General features: G+C 53.7%; 2 protein-coding genes across 2 annotated transcripts; one reads left to right on the top strand and one right to left on the bottom strand.

Moving 5' to 3' along the window:
- Positions 1-4,081, top strand: LOC142403905 (olfactory receptor 14J1-like). Its single transcript, XM_075490205.1, has 3 exons — positions 1-112; positions 2,963-3,013; positions 3,468-4,081. Exons 1-3 carry the CDS (start codon positions 1-3, stop codon positions 4,079-4,081), a joined length of 777 nt encoding a protein of 258 aa, XP_075346320.1.
- A 9,683-nt stretch (positions 4,082-13,764) lies between these two features.
- On the bottom strand, positions 13,765-14,763 carry LOC142403925 (olfactory receptor 14A16-like). Its single transcript, XM_075490227.1, has one exon. The coding sequence runs from the start codon at positions 14,695-14,697 to the stop codon at positions 13,765-13,767; it is 933 nt and encodes a 310-aa protein (XP_075346342.1). The 5' UTR covers positions 14,698-14,763.
- Between the last annotated feature and the right edge of the window lie 397 nt (positions 14,764-15,160).

Raw genomic sequence — 15,160 nt, 5'->3', positions numbered from 1 at the left:
ATGTCCATGAGACATCTGCCATTACAGTCAATGGTGATCTGGCTTATACAGCTGATGGGGAAGATGGCTGATGGCTATGGCAAAGACTACAGCTGGTCCCCTGACTACCTCAGTAGGCTGCCCTGGATGTAAGGAGTAGGGACAAGTTCAGTTGTCCTAAATGTGGGCATCTGCTATTGGCCAAAGGAGTTCCCCACTAAACTCAAAGACGATGGCTCCAGATACTGCCCTGTCTCTATGAACTGCTCCATTAGAGCTTGCAGTGACCTGCCATGTATCTCGGACACCTCTGGCCCCTCAGATGTCACCAGGTGTTTGAGGCTGAACAGCTCACTCCTGGCCTCCATCTCCACTAGTGACCATGGGAGCTGAGACAAGCAGCTCCCAGGCAGCAGGTGCCTATGTTGTGCCCACCTGAACTGAGGCCAGAGGAATCCCACCTCCTGTGGGTCTGTGGCAGCCATAGGTGAGAGCTGAGTCCCCTTCCAGCCCCAGGACTACAGCCAGGATGAGATGCCTCACTTGACTCACTGACTCCCTCCCTCAGCAGGGGTAAATGAGACCCCTCTCTGTCCCTGCCTGGGTGTCCTGTGTAATGCTGAGACAAGGAAAGGTGATTCCCATGCCCAACTCTTTTCTTATTGGGAGAAATGACTCTTCTAGAAAGAAGTATTTCTCCCCAGCTGAGGGAGGGAACATGAGTGCTGCCTTCAGCCTGTTTCCCAGCAGGTTCCCCTGCAGCCCCAGGGACACCTGGAGGGAGCCCAGAGGGGGCAGAGAAAGTGCTGCCTTGGGCTGGTCCTCTGCTGCTGAGCTGGGCTGGGCTCCTGGCATGGAGGGAGCTCCTGGCAAGCGGGCAGCGCTGCAGAGAGACAGCTCTGCCCAGGAGCAGCTCCTCTGCAAAGGGCAGCAGGGCTGAGGGCACTGCCTGCAGGCACTGAGGGCAGACAAGAAGAGCGAGAGAGAGCTCCTGGGGTGGGAGGAGAGGTGACAGATCACTGCTGGAGAAATCTTCACAGCCCTTGACACGGTAAGTCTCTGGCTGCAGGGCAATGCAGATGAGTCCCTGGAAGTGTCTCCTAGACCTGGCACATGTCACAGCTGATAGGACCTGCCAGCATGGCTCTCCTGGCTTTTCTGGTGTGGAGGAGGAAGAGGACGTGCTCCAGAGCAGGGCTTGCCTGCTGCACCATCAGAGGGACAGTGGAGACAGCTCCCTCCTCCCAGGGATGGCTGCAGGGGTGCCAACCTGGGTGTGTAGGCAGGGCTGCCCCTGGCTCCAAGCAGGGTCCCTGCACCCCAGGGTGCTGTGTGCCAGGGCAGGGACTCTGCTGCCTGCCAGGGTCAGCACTCAGCCTGCCTGGGGAGCTCCCCTCGGTGCTGTGGGGAGAAGCTGTGGGTGGAAGGAGGGACCCCCAGCAGGGCAGGGCAGGGTCCTTCTGCTCTCAAGAGGGTGCTGCATGGGTCAGGGCTGCTCACAGCTCCAGATCAGCCCCAGGGCATTTCCAAGGGGATGTTTCAAGAGGAAGGTGCAGGCAGGGGCTACCTGGAAAGGAAGGTGCTTCTCTTAGGCTTCAATTTCATGCTGTGGGGCTGTAAAGGGAAAAGGAGCTGCCACTTCTGAGAATTGACTGGGATTCTTGAACTGTTACGTGATCAGAAGGTCTGCTGGGAACCTCATAAACTGGCTTCACCTACCCCTCAGCCTACAGGCAGCACCAGCATCACCTCTGCTGGCAACATCACCGTTTCTCTGACCTGCTCTTTACCACCTGCAAGCAGGGAGATGTCCCTAGACAGTGCGCTCCCACGGGGAGTGTTCTGTAGGGCAGAACTGAGTGCACAGATGGTGGGATGGGGTCTCTCAGAATTTGCTGTGAGGAAAAGGATGTGGGGCAGGGAAGCAGGTGGAAAAGGTGCAAGAAGCAGAGGGGTGGGCAGGGAAGAAGAAGAGAAAACTAAAAATAGTAATGTCATGGGAAGGAGAATGGGGAAAACTCCCTGTCACCCCCTCCAGTGTGGTCACCTTCCACTGAGCAAGCCCCCTTGCCGCCTCTCTGACCCAGCAAAGTCTCTGCCCTCATGGCCGTGGGGCACCAGGCATCAGCCGTCCCCTCTGCAGCCAGAGCTCCAGCAGAGGAGAGGTGCCTCTCTCCAGCCAAGTGCCCATTTCCCTCTGCAGAGCACAGGGACCGAGCGTGACTGCCGTGCAGCATGGCTGTATGTGAGGCTGTGTGCACGGCTGGTTACGGTGACGACTTTCCCAAGTGCCTTTGTCTCTCTTCTTGCCTCTCTTGGCAGAAGGATTGTGGTGCAGCTCCTTCATTTCCCACTTTCCCTCCTGTGCTGCTCCTGTTCCTGCCTTTGGGCTCCGTGGGGTTGGGGGAGTTTCTGACACTGACCCTTCAAGCCTTGCTAGGCAGGGGGCTGTGCGGGGGTGAGGTGTCCCAGCCCCCTTCTATCCCGTGGAGTTCCTGGAAATGTGGCCTGTGAGACTGTGAAATGAATGGCTCTCCCCAAAGGAGATCCTCTCTGCAGAACACTTGACCATTTCCCTGCAGTGTCCTGCCTGGCTGTGAGCTTGACACCAGGCACAGCTGTCTCACAGCATCTGTGTGATACCTGAGACACCCATAAAGGAGCCCCAGAGGTGCTAAGACTGTGGAAATGGTGTTGAGCAACTGTAGGCTGGCAGCTGAAAGGTGCCCTGCGTGTCCTTGCCTAGAAGGGGAGTCTTGAGGCCACCCTCAGACACCCTGTGAAAGAAAGAGAAGTTCGGATCCTGAGCTTTGAGTCCGGACCCCTCTACTCTCAGCAGGGTGTGGTTTCTTTAAAGGGTAACATAGGACTGTGATCATCCTCCAACTCAAGCACACACGAGTGCAGGGCAGCTGGGAACAAGACAGACAGACCAGCTCCTGACAGCCTGCACTGAGTGACAGTGAAATCTTTTGCTACTCAGGTCTCACGACAGAAATGCCGAGGATTTCTAACTCCGAAGAAGATTGCCCAGGTATGACAGAAGTATTTAAAGAAAATAAAGAAAATTATAAAATGAAACATTCTTGTTTTCTTCCTGAAAATCTGTCCTAACTTCTCACTGCCTTTCCCTTCTTCAACAGCCCCCCATGCCCAGAAGCAGGAAATGTCCAATAGCAGCTCCATCACCCAGTTCCTCCTCCTAGTGTTCATGGACACACGGGAGCTGCAGCTCTTGCACTTCTGGCTCTTCCTAGGCATCTACCTGGCTGCCCTCCTGGGCAACAGCCTCATCATCACCGCCGTAGCCTGTGACCACCGCCTCCACACCCCCATGTACTTCTTCCTCCTCAACCTATCTGTTCTTGACCTTGGATGCCTTTCCACCACTGTCCCCAAATCCATGGCCAATTCCCTGTGGGACACCAGGGACATCTCCTATGCAGGATGTGCTGCACAGGTCTTTTTCTTCATCTTCTTGATGTCAGCAGAGTTTTATCTGCTCACCGTCATGGCCTATGACCGCTACGTGGCCATCTGCAAACCCCTGCACTACGGGACCCTCCTGGGCAGCAGAGCTTGTGTCCACATGGCAGCAGCTGCCTGGGGCAGTGGGTTTCTGAATTCTCTCCTTCACACTGTCATTACATTTTCCATACCCCTCTGCCATGGCAATGCCCTGGACCAGTTCTTCTGTGAAATCCCCCAGATCCTCAAGCTCTCCTGCTCAGAGGCCTACCTTAGCGAGGTTGGGCTTATTGTGGTTAGCACCATTTTATTCCTTGTTTGTTTTGTTTTCACTGCGCTGTCCTATGTGCAGATCTTCAGGGCTGTGCTGAGGGTCCCCTCTGAGCAGGGACGGCACAAAGCTTTTTCTACATGCATCCCTCACCTGGCTGTGGTCTCCCTGCTTGTCAGTACTGGCATGGTTGCCTACCTGAAGCCCCTCTCCATCTCCTCCGCATCCCTGAATCTGGTGGTGGCTGTTCTCTACGCGGTGGTTCCTCCAGCAGTGAACCCCCTCATCTACAGCTTGAGGAACCAGGAGCTCAAGGATGCCCTGAGAAAACAAATTCAATGGTTTCACCTTCAGCAACAGTAAGCTGCCCATCTCTCCTCACTGATTAATTCCAGTTTTTCCCATGATGATCATGGTTATACAGGCATATTTGTATACATCTCTGATCTCCAGAAGCGTGGCCTGGCTGTGCCTACCTTTGGGAAATGTGTCAGAGTTGGCTTACTGAGGAGCATCTCTGTAATAAATGGTATCTCCCCATGGCAGCTCCTGAAGGCTGGGCTCTTCTTTTTGCTGAAGTCAGGACGAGGCTCCAGGAACTGCACTCACCATGGCCTGTTGCTGAGCTTGGTTCTCAGTGGGCTCAGAGGGAGAGGGCACTGGGAGACATTTTGGGGAATGAGGGCTGGACTCAGCTCTCATTTGCGTGTGGCCCCTGCCACGGGAGATGGTGAATGGGCTCCAAATTGCCTGCCCAGGGCTCTCCTGCATGCAGCAGAGCTGAATGGTAGCTGCCCAGCTTTCTGGAGGGGAAACTGGAGTCCCCAGGACAGAAGAGGGCATCTACAAGGAAATGATGAGCCTGGGGGTGGCCATCCCAAAGGAAGGGACCATCCAAGGTGGAGTCACCCAAAGGCAAAGCACTATATTTAAGTATCCACAAGCAAACAAGGGCTCTGCCATGCCAGGGGAGGCCGTGGGGACCCAGCAAGATCAGAAAAAGGAGACTGGAGGGTGAGACACATCTCCTTCAGTCAAAGCCCAAGGATGGTTCATTTTGCACACCGGAAGACATCCCGATCCATGAGAAATGCTCTGAGCTCCTTCCACAGCTTTAGACCCCTGGCAAGGAGCTCAGTGGCAGTGCCCAGTCCAGCTGGCCTTGACCAGCACAGCCAGTGTGGAGTCACTCCATGGTCCCACAGCCCACTTGCTCTGCAGAGCATCACTGCCAGCTTGGGGCCCTGTGAGGAGCACAGGGAGGGTGCCAGGAGCAGCAGGCCAGATTGCGATGCACAGCCAGAAGTCCTTGCTGTCTTGGTGCTCCACCAGGCCTGGGAAGTGGCTGGAGAAGGATTGGTCTCCACTGCTTGCCATCTCTTAGTGCCACCATCACTCCTTAAGGGTGGAATGGAGGGGGAGGCTGGGGCCCTGTGTCAGGGCTTGCATTGAAAGAAGTTTTGTCCCGGAAGCCACATAATTTTGCTGCTGTTGTTCAGACCCCGTGCCCATCACATGTCCTTGAGACAACCTTCCCCACCCTGTGTGTCAGCCCTTACCCCAAAAGCTACCCCAAGACAAAGCTCCTCAGCCAGTGTCCAGCTGTGACCACAGGGAGGACAAGAGCTCTCCTGGGTCCTCTGCAGGGCTCAGCATACGGAGGAGATCTTGGGAAACTGTACACCATCCCCATGATCGTGGAGGCCCTCAAGAATAGTCCCGCAGTCCAAATATCCAGCCCGGCTTGTCGCTGCATGAACAGCCAGGACAAGGTTCCCCAGGAGCCTCATTCCAGACCCCATCTCCTTGTACCAGCCCCAGCCCCCAGCCATGCAGAGCTCTCCACGTTGTCAGTGCAGTGGTTCCAGGGACCCAAGAGACACCTGTGCGGGAGATGTTTTGTGGGTAGAGCCAACCCCGTGCTCTCAGCAGCTCCTCTGCAGCCAGAGCAGCTCTCCATGGTCAGAACAGGACTCACTGCTGCTCATGGGCTCGGGGGTCTCTTGGGTGCTGCAGCCACTGGCACTGCCTGCTGGCAGCTCCCAGACTGAGGGCTGAGCTTTGGTGCCCTGCAACACAGCTCCTGCTGGGCTTGTGCTGCTGGTCACAACTCTCTGAACATGGTTATTAGGTCAGTTCCCAGTCCACCTCACTTTCCCCTTATCTAACCTATACTTTGTCAGCCTGTCCAGGAGGATGCTAGAGGAGACAGGCTGACAGCTCCCAAGATCCTCCTTCTTGCCCTTCTTGGAGACAGGATTGACAATGGCTTCCTTCCACTCCTCAGGAACCTCTCCCAGTAACCATGACCTTTAAAAGAGAATCGAGAGTGGCCTCGCAGTGTCATCGGCCAGCTCCCTCAGCACTCGTGGGTGCATCCCCTCAGTTCCCATAGGCTCAGGTATGTTCAGTTTGTTTAAATGTTCCCTAACCTGAGACTCCTGCACCAACGCTAAGTCTCTCCTACTCAGCATTTCCCCCTGGTCTCAGGGCCCTGGGATGCCTGAAGGCCGGTCCTAGCAGGAACGACTGAGGTGACGAAGACATTGACTATCTTGGGCTTTTCCATATCCTGGACCATATACCACGTATATTTTCCATAGTCTTCCTTTTGCACTTTATGTAGTTGTGGAAACTGGTTTTGTTCTCCTTCAAGTCGCTAGCCAGATTCAGCTCGAGTTGGGCTTTGGCTTTCCTAAGCCCATCCCTGCACACTTGGGAAGTTATCATCGATGTCCTCAGAAACCTTTAGGATGGTTGTGCCTTGCTATCTTGCTCCTCAGGCAGCTACCTAGGTGGTTCAATTGCAAGAGCAGGAGGACCAGGTTGTGAGAACATGAGGCTTCTTCCAGTGGCCTGAAGAAGAGCTCATCTCCTTCTTCCTGATCAAGCAGTCAACAACAGACACCCAGTGAAAGGTCACCCATGTTGGTCTGCCTGCCAATCCCCACCCACAAGCTCTCAACAGGCTCATCATCTATCCCAAGGCAGAGCTCCAGGCTTTTCCACTGCAATTTCATTTAACTATGCTGTCCTATTCTTATTTATTTGCTGTCATGAACTTTCATTCCTATTGCTGTGATCTTGTTAGAGGCACCACAAGCCAGGTGAGCCATCTGCACACCCACATTAACCTCTGACACAATGGACCTTCACTCCAAATGGACATCGAGAATCTCTTGGGTTTGACAAACTGAAACATCAAGAACTTTGTATGAGGTTTAGCAAGGCCAAGTGCAAGGTCCTGCACTTGGGCCACAGCAACCCCATGCAACGCTACAGGCTTGGGGAAGAGTGGCTGGAAAGCTGCCTGGCAGAGAAGGACCTGGGGGTGTTTGTTGACAGCCGCCTGAATATGAGCCAGCAGTGTGCCCAGGCGGCCAAGAAAGCCAATGGCATCCTGGCCTGTATCAAAAATAGCGTGGCCAGGAGGACTAGGGAAGTGATTGTGCCCCTGTACTCGGCACTGGTGAGGCCGCACCTCGAATGCTGTGTTCAGTTTTGGGCCCCCCACTACAAGAGGGATATTGAGCTACTGGAGCGTGTACAGAGAAGGGCAACGAAGCTGGTGAAGGGTCTGGAGCAGAAGTCTTATGAGGAGCAGCTGAGGGAGCTGGGACTGTTTAGCCTGGAGAAAAGGAGGCTGAGGGGAGACCTTATCACTCTCTTCAACTACCTGAAAGGAGGTTGTAGAGAGGTGGGGGTTGGTCTTTTCTCCCAGGTAACAAGTGATAGGACAAGAGGAAATGGCCTCAAGTTGCGCCAGGGGAGGTTTAGACTGGATATTAGGAAATTTTTCTTCACCGAGAGGGTTATCAAGCATTGGAACAGGCTGCCCAGGGAAGTGGTTGAGTAGCCATCCCTGGAGGTATTTAAAGGACGTTTGGATGAGGTGCTTAGGGACACGGTGTAGTGGTGGTTTTGGCAGTGTTAGGTTTATGGTTGGACTCGATGATCTTAAAGGTCTTTTCCAACCTATATGATTCTGTGATTATATGATTCTGTGATTTCCAAAGAGAAGGGGTCTTTTCCTTCTGATCTTCTGATGTTCTGCATCAGGGGGCAGAACCACCCTGTTGTATTGCTTTTTGGCTAGGGTGGAATTACTTTTCATCCCAGTAGGCCATATGGTGCCGTGGTTTGGATTTGTGACCAAAACAGTGCTGATAACACAGCGATGTTTTAGTTACTGCTGAACAGTGCTTGCACAGCATCAAGGCCTTTTCTGCTTCTCATGCTGCTCCACCAGCAAGTAGGCTGGGGGGGCACAAGAAGTTGCAAGGGGAAAGAGCTGACCCCAACTGACCAAATGGATATTCCATACCATAGGATGTCAGCCGTGAGTGAGCAGCTGTGTGAGACTGAGCTGTCTGACAGGGTTAAACCACACCACCCGTCCATCAAGGCAGGCTCAGACATGACAGGATGAGGAGCAACCTCAAGCAGAAGGGTTTGGGCATTACTAGGAATGCCATAGCAGGCAGTGGTGCTACACAGGAATATGGTCATGAGCACATTGGGCTGCACTGGGAGGAGTGTGGCCACCTAGGCAAGGGGAGGTATTGTCCATCTTGACTCAACACTGCTGTGGCCACATCTGCAGTAGCGTGCCCCAGTGTGGGGCTCCCCGTTCTGGAGGAATGGGAAGGAACAGTTATGTGGCCAGAGAAGGTCTGCCACGAGAGGCTTAGGGGTCGTGTGTGGAGAGTCTGAGAGACCTGGGCTTCTTTAGCCTGGTGAAGTGGAGGCTGAGGGAAGAATAGTGGTAGATCGGGACAGCTTGAAAGTTGCTTTCAGAGATGATGGCACTTTTTCTGATAGTGGGAAAGAGCATGAGAAAGGAAAACCACAGGAAGGTGCAGCTTTGGATGTCCAGAGTACACCTCATGATAAAGAAATGTCATCCTGAAGGTCGTGCTGTGGTGCAAACCATCACCCAGAGGGAGTCTGGATCAGCCCATGGCTTTGTGTTTCAAGGAAGAGCTGGCAAGGATGGAGAGACAGCAGCACAGGTAGGGACATACTGGGGTGAGAACAAGATGGGTAAGCACGTTGGGTGTCTGCAGCCTGCAGGGAAACAGGCAGAGGCATGGGACAGTGTAGGGAGGCGTGTGGTGCAGATGGCCAAGGGCGCTGGCAAGGCTGAAAGGCCCTGACAGAAACGAGGTCTTTGTCCCCTTGCCTATGGCTGATGTCCCTGCCACAAAGGCCTAAGAGGAGAAACATTGTCCTCATGGTAATGGGGTCTCATTGCCCCCTCGCACCCACCCCGGGGAGCCTGGGAGGTGTCGTACCATTGTCCTTCACTTGGCATTGCACTCCCTACATCCCAAGGAAGAGCCCTGAGTCACACCGGAGGGACTGGATCTCCCTTCCCAGGGCCTGGGGGTCAGGGCATGGCCATCCTCCTTCATCCAACAAGCCAAGGGTTTTCTCAGCATCAGCATTGCCTGCACTTTGCCTTTGCTTGCCTGTCATCATGGCCTCCAATTACCTGCTCTAACGAGTCCCTTGGGAGGCTTTGTCAGTAACGGCCCTCAGAGGGGCCCATTAATGCTTCAAGGTACTTTGGGCTTTGCTTCTGACTTTGACTTCTTGAGAGGTTTCTTCAGTCTCCTCTGAGTACCTCATCTTCATGGACTCAGCACCAAAAACACCATGGGGCTCATTAAAATACAGAAAGCCCTAATGAGCCATGTCTCTTCACATAACTTTCTTCAAGTCCTCAAGACTTGTACAACTAATTGGAGAGGCTTCAGTTACGATGAAGATTCACTTAATGATGAAGATTTCAAAGAAGATTTCATAAAGGAGGATTTTTTTTAAAGGGTATTTTCTATCCTGTTTCAGTTTACAGAGGAAGTGATAGCAGCATTCTACAATGGATATTGATCCAGAGGGTCTTCTGAAGGCATCTGGACAGGCAGGAGAAGCAGTCCCTTCAGGTCTGACACTGTATGGACAACCTTGCTCCTCACCTCCCCAACCCCACCATTTCCCCCATCGGCCACCTGAGACTTGCATCACTTTTCCTCACATCAGAGTTGTCCACTGAGGGCTGCAGCTGGATGGTACAGCTCCTTTGCACCAGCTCCCGCCTGCTTTCCTTAGAGAACTGGCTGCACACAGGCACAGAAAGCTTTCTCTTCGTTGCCAACAAACAAAAATTAAACATGATATAATTTAATGAACATTAAAACTGTCTCCTCAGCTGTATGCCAAGTCTAAGCAGCATCTAATATGTTCCACCCTTCACAAGGGATTTCTGTACAAGAACAGTTTGAGACAGAGACATAAGAAAGGATAGATATAAACACAATTAAGGTGTTGACCAAAGAGTTAATTAGACTTCTAAAAGATGGGGCAACTTTCTAAGTCCCTGAAGCTCAGAGCAGAAACCAGACAGTTGAGAGGCATCTGAAGTACCAAAGAGCAAGTGGAGGAGGAAACCTGAGAGCAATGGGAAGGGCATACGTCCACATAGTCTACGGAAAAGGTGTCCTTAGGCATGGCCATTGAATCAGGAGAGGTGGAAACACCTGAATGACGAGGGAGATGAAATAATAGACAGAGGAGTGGTAATACATGTACAGGGGAAGATCAATAGTTCTTCTCCTGCCATTAGCACACTCCCAGGAAATTCCCATTCTGTCATGGTGGGAAAACATTGCCATTTCTTAAAAGTACTCAAATGATTCAGTTCAAGAAAATGAGCTGGTATGTTATTTTAAATGTAAACAAACAAAAAAATATGTGCACTTTTCCAGGCAGCTGGTCTGGCATTGGCGTCTATCAGAGAGGACCTGTGGCAGAGCAGAGCACCTTGCAAGCTGCAGGTGGAGGCTGGGCAGGGCTTCCCGGGGCATCTCCACTGGCACCAGGTGTCTGTGTCCCTGTACCTGAAGGCATTTGTATCCTACATCCATTCCCAGTTCTGGACAACACTTTCCTTTTCAAAAAAAGGAAATCCCCCTAAAGACTGAAATAAAGCTGAACAGGGCGTTGACACATTTCTTGGCTTTGGCTCTTTCTCTTCAGTTCTCCTTACTTTCATTTCCATTGATGTTAACTGACATCTGACAGGCATTACAACAAGATCATTTTGTGTCCTGCACAGAGTCCATGCCCCCAAAACCTTCCCTGCCCAGGACTCCTCAGTCTTTGCCCAGAGCAAGTCACACTGAGGTGTCAACCTCTCTTCACTGCTTGAGATGTTTTATTTTGGATGGTCACTGACAGCACAGGAGGATTCACGCCCCATAAACATCTGCTCTGCTCCGGTTAGAAACAGGGCCCAACGTCATCATAGGATCACAAGAGAGCTGAGGTTGGAAGGGACCTCAGGAAGTCTGCAGTGCAACCTCTCAGGACCAGGGTCAGACCAAGTTGTTCAAGGCTTGATTCAGTCCACGTTGGAAACCCCCCAAGGACAGAGACTGCACAACCTCTCTGGGTGACCTGTTCCAGCACTTGCCTGAGCTCATGAGGAAAAAAGTTTTGCTTATGCCCTGGCTAAACCTCTCCTCGTCACCTTCCTCCCATTGTATTTTGTTGTCCCACCATGCGCCATGGTGAAGGGCCTGGCTCTGTATTCTCCATGACCACCTCATAGGTTCTGGCAGGATGGGGTGAGGCTCCCCGGCCTTCCCTTCTCTGGGCTGGACAAGCCCAGCTCCCTCAGCCTCTCCTCACAGGCAAAGTGCTCCAGTCCCTGGCTGTCCTGAGGGCCCTTTGCTAAACCCTCTCCAGCTTACCAATATTTTCCTGAATTGGGGATGTGAATTCTGGGTGGAGTATTCCAGAGAATCCCTTCCCTCGGTATCCTGGCCGTGCTCCTGGTCATACAGCCCAGGACCCTGCTGGCCTCCCTTGCTGCCAGGGCACACGGCTGCCTCCTGTCCAGCTCCCTGCCCACCAAGACCTTTCCCACAGGGCTGCTCCCAGCCAGGCAGCCCCCAGCCTGTGCCATCACCACGCTGAGTCCCCTGCAGGGGCAGAAACTGCCATTTGTCCTTCTGGGGTTTCATGAGGTCTCTGCCAACACGTGCCCTCCTCCTCCTTGAACCCCTTCATTGCACAGAGAGCCCATGGAGACCTTTTCAGTAAAGACTCAGGCACAGAAGGCATTGAGTGCCTCAGCCCCAGCATCAGTGTCTGCTGTTATTAAATCACCCTCCTCAGTCAGCAGCAGCCCTGCATTTCCCTTGTTCAGCCTTGGTCTCTAACACAGCCATTAAAGCTCTTCTTTTCACTCCTGATTTTCTTGCCGTCACCAACTCCAGGTGAGCTTTGCCTTTCCCAAACTCATACCTGCACAGCACAAGCAATGTACATAAATTCCTTGTCTGTACCTGTCCTTCCTGTCATCCCCTGGCAGCTCCTTCTTGTCCCCTGTCTGTGCCCTGTCCTGGGACGTCCCAGCCCCGCGGCCCCACACATGGTCCCACAGCCCCACTGTGCAGGCACAGCACAGGACAGGGTGCATTCAGGGTGGGGAACGGTCCCTCTGACATGATGCCCACAGCAGTCCTTGGGGCTTTCCCCATGGCCTTCCTCTTAGGCAGCCTAGCCAAGCTCCAGCAGAGGCCATGTCACCTGTGGGGCTTCACAGCCAGCCATGCTCCAGGGCCTGCCAGCGTCTGGGCCAGGAGAGAGACCGGGCAGGGCTGGGCATTCCCCTGATACAGGCACTGAGCCCAGCATAAACCTGAGGTGAGCAGCCAGTACTGGAAATGGCCGGTGAGAGAGGCTGGGCGGTGATGACTGTCCTGCGTCACCTTCCTGGTCTGTCTATGCCACCAAGGGCACAGACCAGCCCCCTCTCTCCTGTCCTTTCATGTCCTGGATCCATTCCATGAGCTTAGACTCTATGTCACAAACCCAATGGAGGGTGTCCTCAATCTGCATGGGCACACAGATCAGCTAACTTTTGCATTTTCTGGGCACTTTCCAGCCCAGCCCAGCCCCTCCTCGGATCTCCCCATCTCCCCTGCCCTCTCGCCAGCACAGCACAGCACAGCACAGCAGCCCAGGCTGGGCTGGCCCCATGGCAGTGCCCACCGCAGGGTGCTACAGAGCTCTGAGCACCCACAGCACAGCCCCAGCCCCTCTGAAGGGCACAGCAGCTCTCGGGGGGCAGAGGAGGGTCAGCCTCCCCATCAGCCCCAGGGCTGGAGCATGAGGAGACAGAGGCCAGTGTCTCCCTGTGTCCCCTGCTCTTTTCTCCAGGAGATCCCTGTTACCAACTGCTGGCAGCCCCTCTGTGCCAGGCCCTCTCCCCAGCACAAGGCTCCTGCCCTGGGACTCCTCTGGCTGCTCCTGCTGCCCCAGTGACAGAGCAGCCTGTCCCAAGCTGCTGCATGCAGAAATAAGTTTCTCTGTGTCATCAGTTTCCCCCTGGGACTAGAGAGTTGTGCCTTTGCTCTTCTGCAGGGATCATCCATGCCCCTAGAGAGCCTTTCCCCAGGGGACTGTGTCTGTGCTGGCCTCATCGGATGCTTCTGCCCCCTTCCCATGCTCCCTGCAGGGCCCCAAGCTGGTGGTGCTGCTCTGCAGAGCCAGCAGGCTGTGGTGCATGAGAGCCACGGGGAGACAGTCCCAGGAAGATCCCTGCTGATCATCACCATCTCCAGGGACACTGGCACCCACAAGTGAAAGCTCAGTCCAGGCCTCCTTCCCTAATTCATGACCCCAAGCCCTCCTCCCCTTAGCCCATGGAGAACCGAAGCACAGCAGCATGGCCTCATGGGGGCAATTTTTCAGCCTGATCCTGACCTCTGCTTTGGAAGAAGAGCCCAACCTGCAGACAGTGGCACAGAGAAAACCTCCTTTTATTACAGAGACACGACATGGGAGGCCAGCTATACCGTGGTGCCAGACACATGTGCAAAGACCTCTGGTTCAGACAGACTGGGTTCAGGCATCTAGAGAAGCAGAAGGGATGGAGATGTACCTGGGCAAATATGATTAGCACAGACATGATTATCAAAGTACAGGATGTACCCCACATAGTTTGGAAATCACTTGTGAAGTGACATGTGAAGGGCTTATTGCTGCTGAAAGACTACTGATTGAATCAGCTTCTTCATTGCATCCTTGAGCTCCTGGTTCCTCATGCTGTAGATGAGGGGGTTCACTGCTGCAGGCACCACTGAGTACAGAACCGACACAACCACATCCAACGATGGGCAGTCTGAGGGGGGTTTCAGGTAGGCAACTATGCCAGTGCTGATAAACAGGGAGACAACAACCAGGTGGGGAAGACACGTGGAGAAGGCTTTGTGCTGCCCCTGCTCAGAGGGGATCCTCAGCACAGCCCTGAAGATCTGCACATAGGACAGCACAATGAAAACAAAACACCCAAAAGCTAAAGAGACACAAAACACAATAAGCCCAACTTCCCTGAGGTAGGAGTGTGAGCAGGAGAGCTTGAGGATCTGGGGGATTTCACAGAAGAACTGGTCCAGGGCATTGCCTTGGCAGAGGGGTATGGAAAATGTATTGGCCGTGAGCAGCACAGCAGTGAGAAACCCACTGCCCCAGGCAGCTGCTGCCATGTGGACACAAGCTCTGCTGCCCAGGAGGGTCCCGTAGTGCAGGGGTTTGCAGATGGCAATGTAGCGGTCATAGGCCATTACTGCGAGGAGATAATACTCTGCTGTGATCAAGAAGAGGAAGAAAAAGACTTGTGCAGCACATCCTGTGTAGGAGATGGCCCTGGTGTCCCACAGGGAACTGACCATGGATTTGGGGACTGTGGTAGAGATGGAGCCCAGGTCAATGAGGGAGAGGTTGAGGAGGAAGAAGTACATGGGGGTGTGGAGGTGGTGGTCCCAGGCTACGGCGGTGATGATGAGGCCGTTGCCCAGGAGGGCAGCCAGGTAGATGCCCAGGAAGAGCCAGAAGTGCAAGAGCTGCAGCTCCCGTTTGTCCGCAAAGGCCAGGAGGAGGAACTGGGTGATGGAGCTGCTGTTGGACATCTGCTACCTCAGGGCATGGGGGCCTGTCCTTAGAGGAAGATTCAATGAAGAGTTAGGGGAGACTTCTTTGAGGTCAATCACTAGACCTTTACCATGCTACACCCCACCACCACCCCCACCCCAATTCCTTCTCTAGGAGACCTTCCTTCAGCTCTGTGCCTGGAGCTCTGGGTGGTGCTGGTGAGTGTGCCCTGAGGAGAAGGGCCTCTGCCCACTGGCTGCTCAGGAGTCAGCCCTGCTCTGCGGCAGTGACTTCATGGGAACAGTGTGGGCAGGGGCCAGACCTGGTGTTCAGCTGTGTCAGATGAAACTGCTCCTAATGCAGAAGGGCCTGTCAGCATCTGCTCTCCCAGTGCTAAGGATCCAGGATGGCAGAAGGCACTTTGAGAGGTTTTAGGGTTTTTTCAAGCTCCCTCCATCTCACTTGGGGAGTATTCTTCATTGTCAGAACCCCTCAGCATTT

Source organism: Mycteria americana, unplaced genomic scaffold (genome assembly GCF_035582795.1).
Source record: "Mycteria americana isolate JAX WOST 10 ecotype Jacksonville Zoo and Gardens unplaced genomic scaffold, USCA_MyAme_1.0 Scaffold_46, whole genome shotgun sequence".
NCBI classification, from domain to species: domain Eukaryota; kingdom Metazoa; phylum Chordata; class Aves; order Ciconiiformes; family Ciconiidae; genus Mycteria; species Mycteria americana.
Note: the sequence above shows the minus strand (reverse complement) of the source record. Positions and strands in the feature narration are given on the sequence as shown.

What these genes read in the sequence shown, in the direction of transcription:
- LOC142403905 (XM_075490205.1), top strand. Translation starts at nt 1, where the DNA reads ATGTCCATGAGACATCTGCCATTACAGTCAATGGTGATCTGGCTTATA. An exon ending in CTGGTCCCCTGACTACCTCA is followed by an intron (nt 113 to 2,962) that starts GTAGGCTGCCCT and finishes TTTGCTACTCAG; the next exon opens with GTCTCACGACAGAAATGCCG. An exon ending in CTCCGAAGAAGATTGCCCAG is followed by an intron (nt 3,014 to 3,467) that starts GTATGACAGAAG and finishes TCTTGATGTCAG; the next exon opens with CAGAGTTTTATCTGCTCACC.
- LOC142403925 (XM_075490227.1), bottom strand. Translation starts at nt 14,697, where the DNA reads ATGTCCAACAGCAGCTCCATCACCCAGTTCCTCCTCCTGGCCTTTGCG.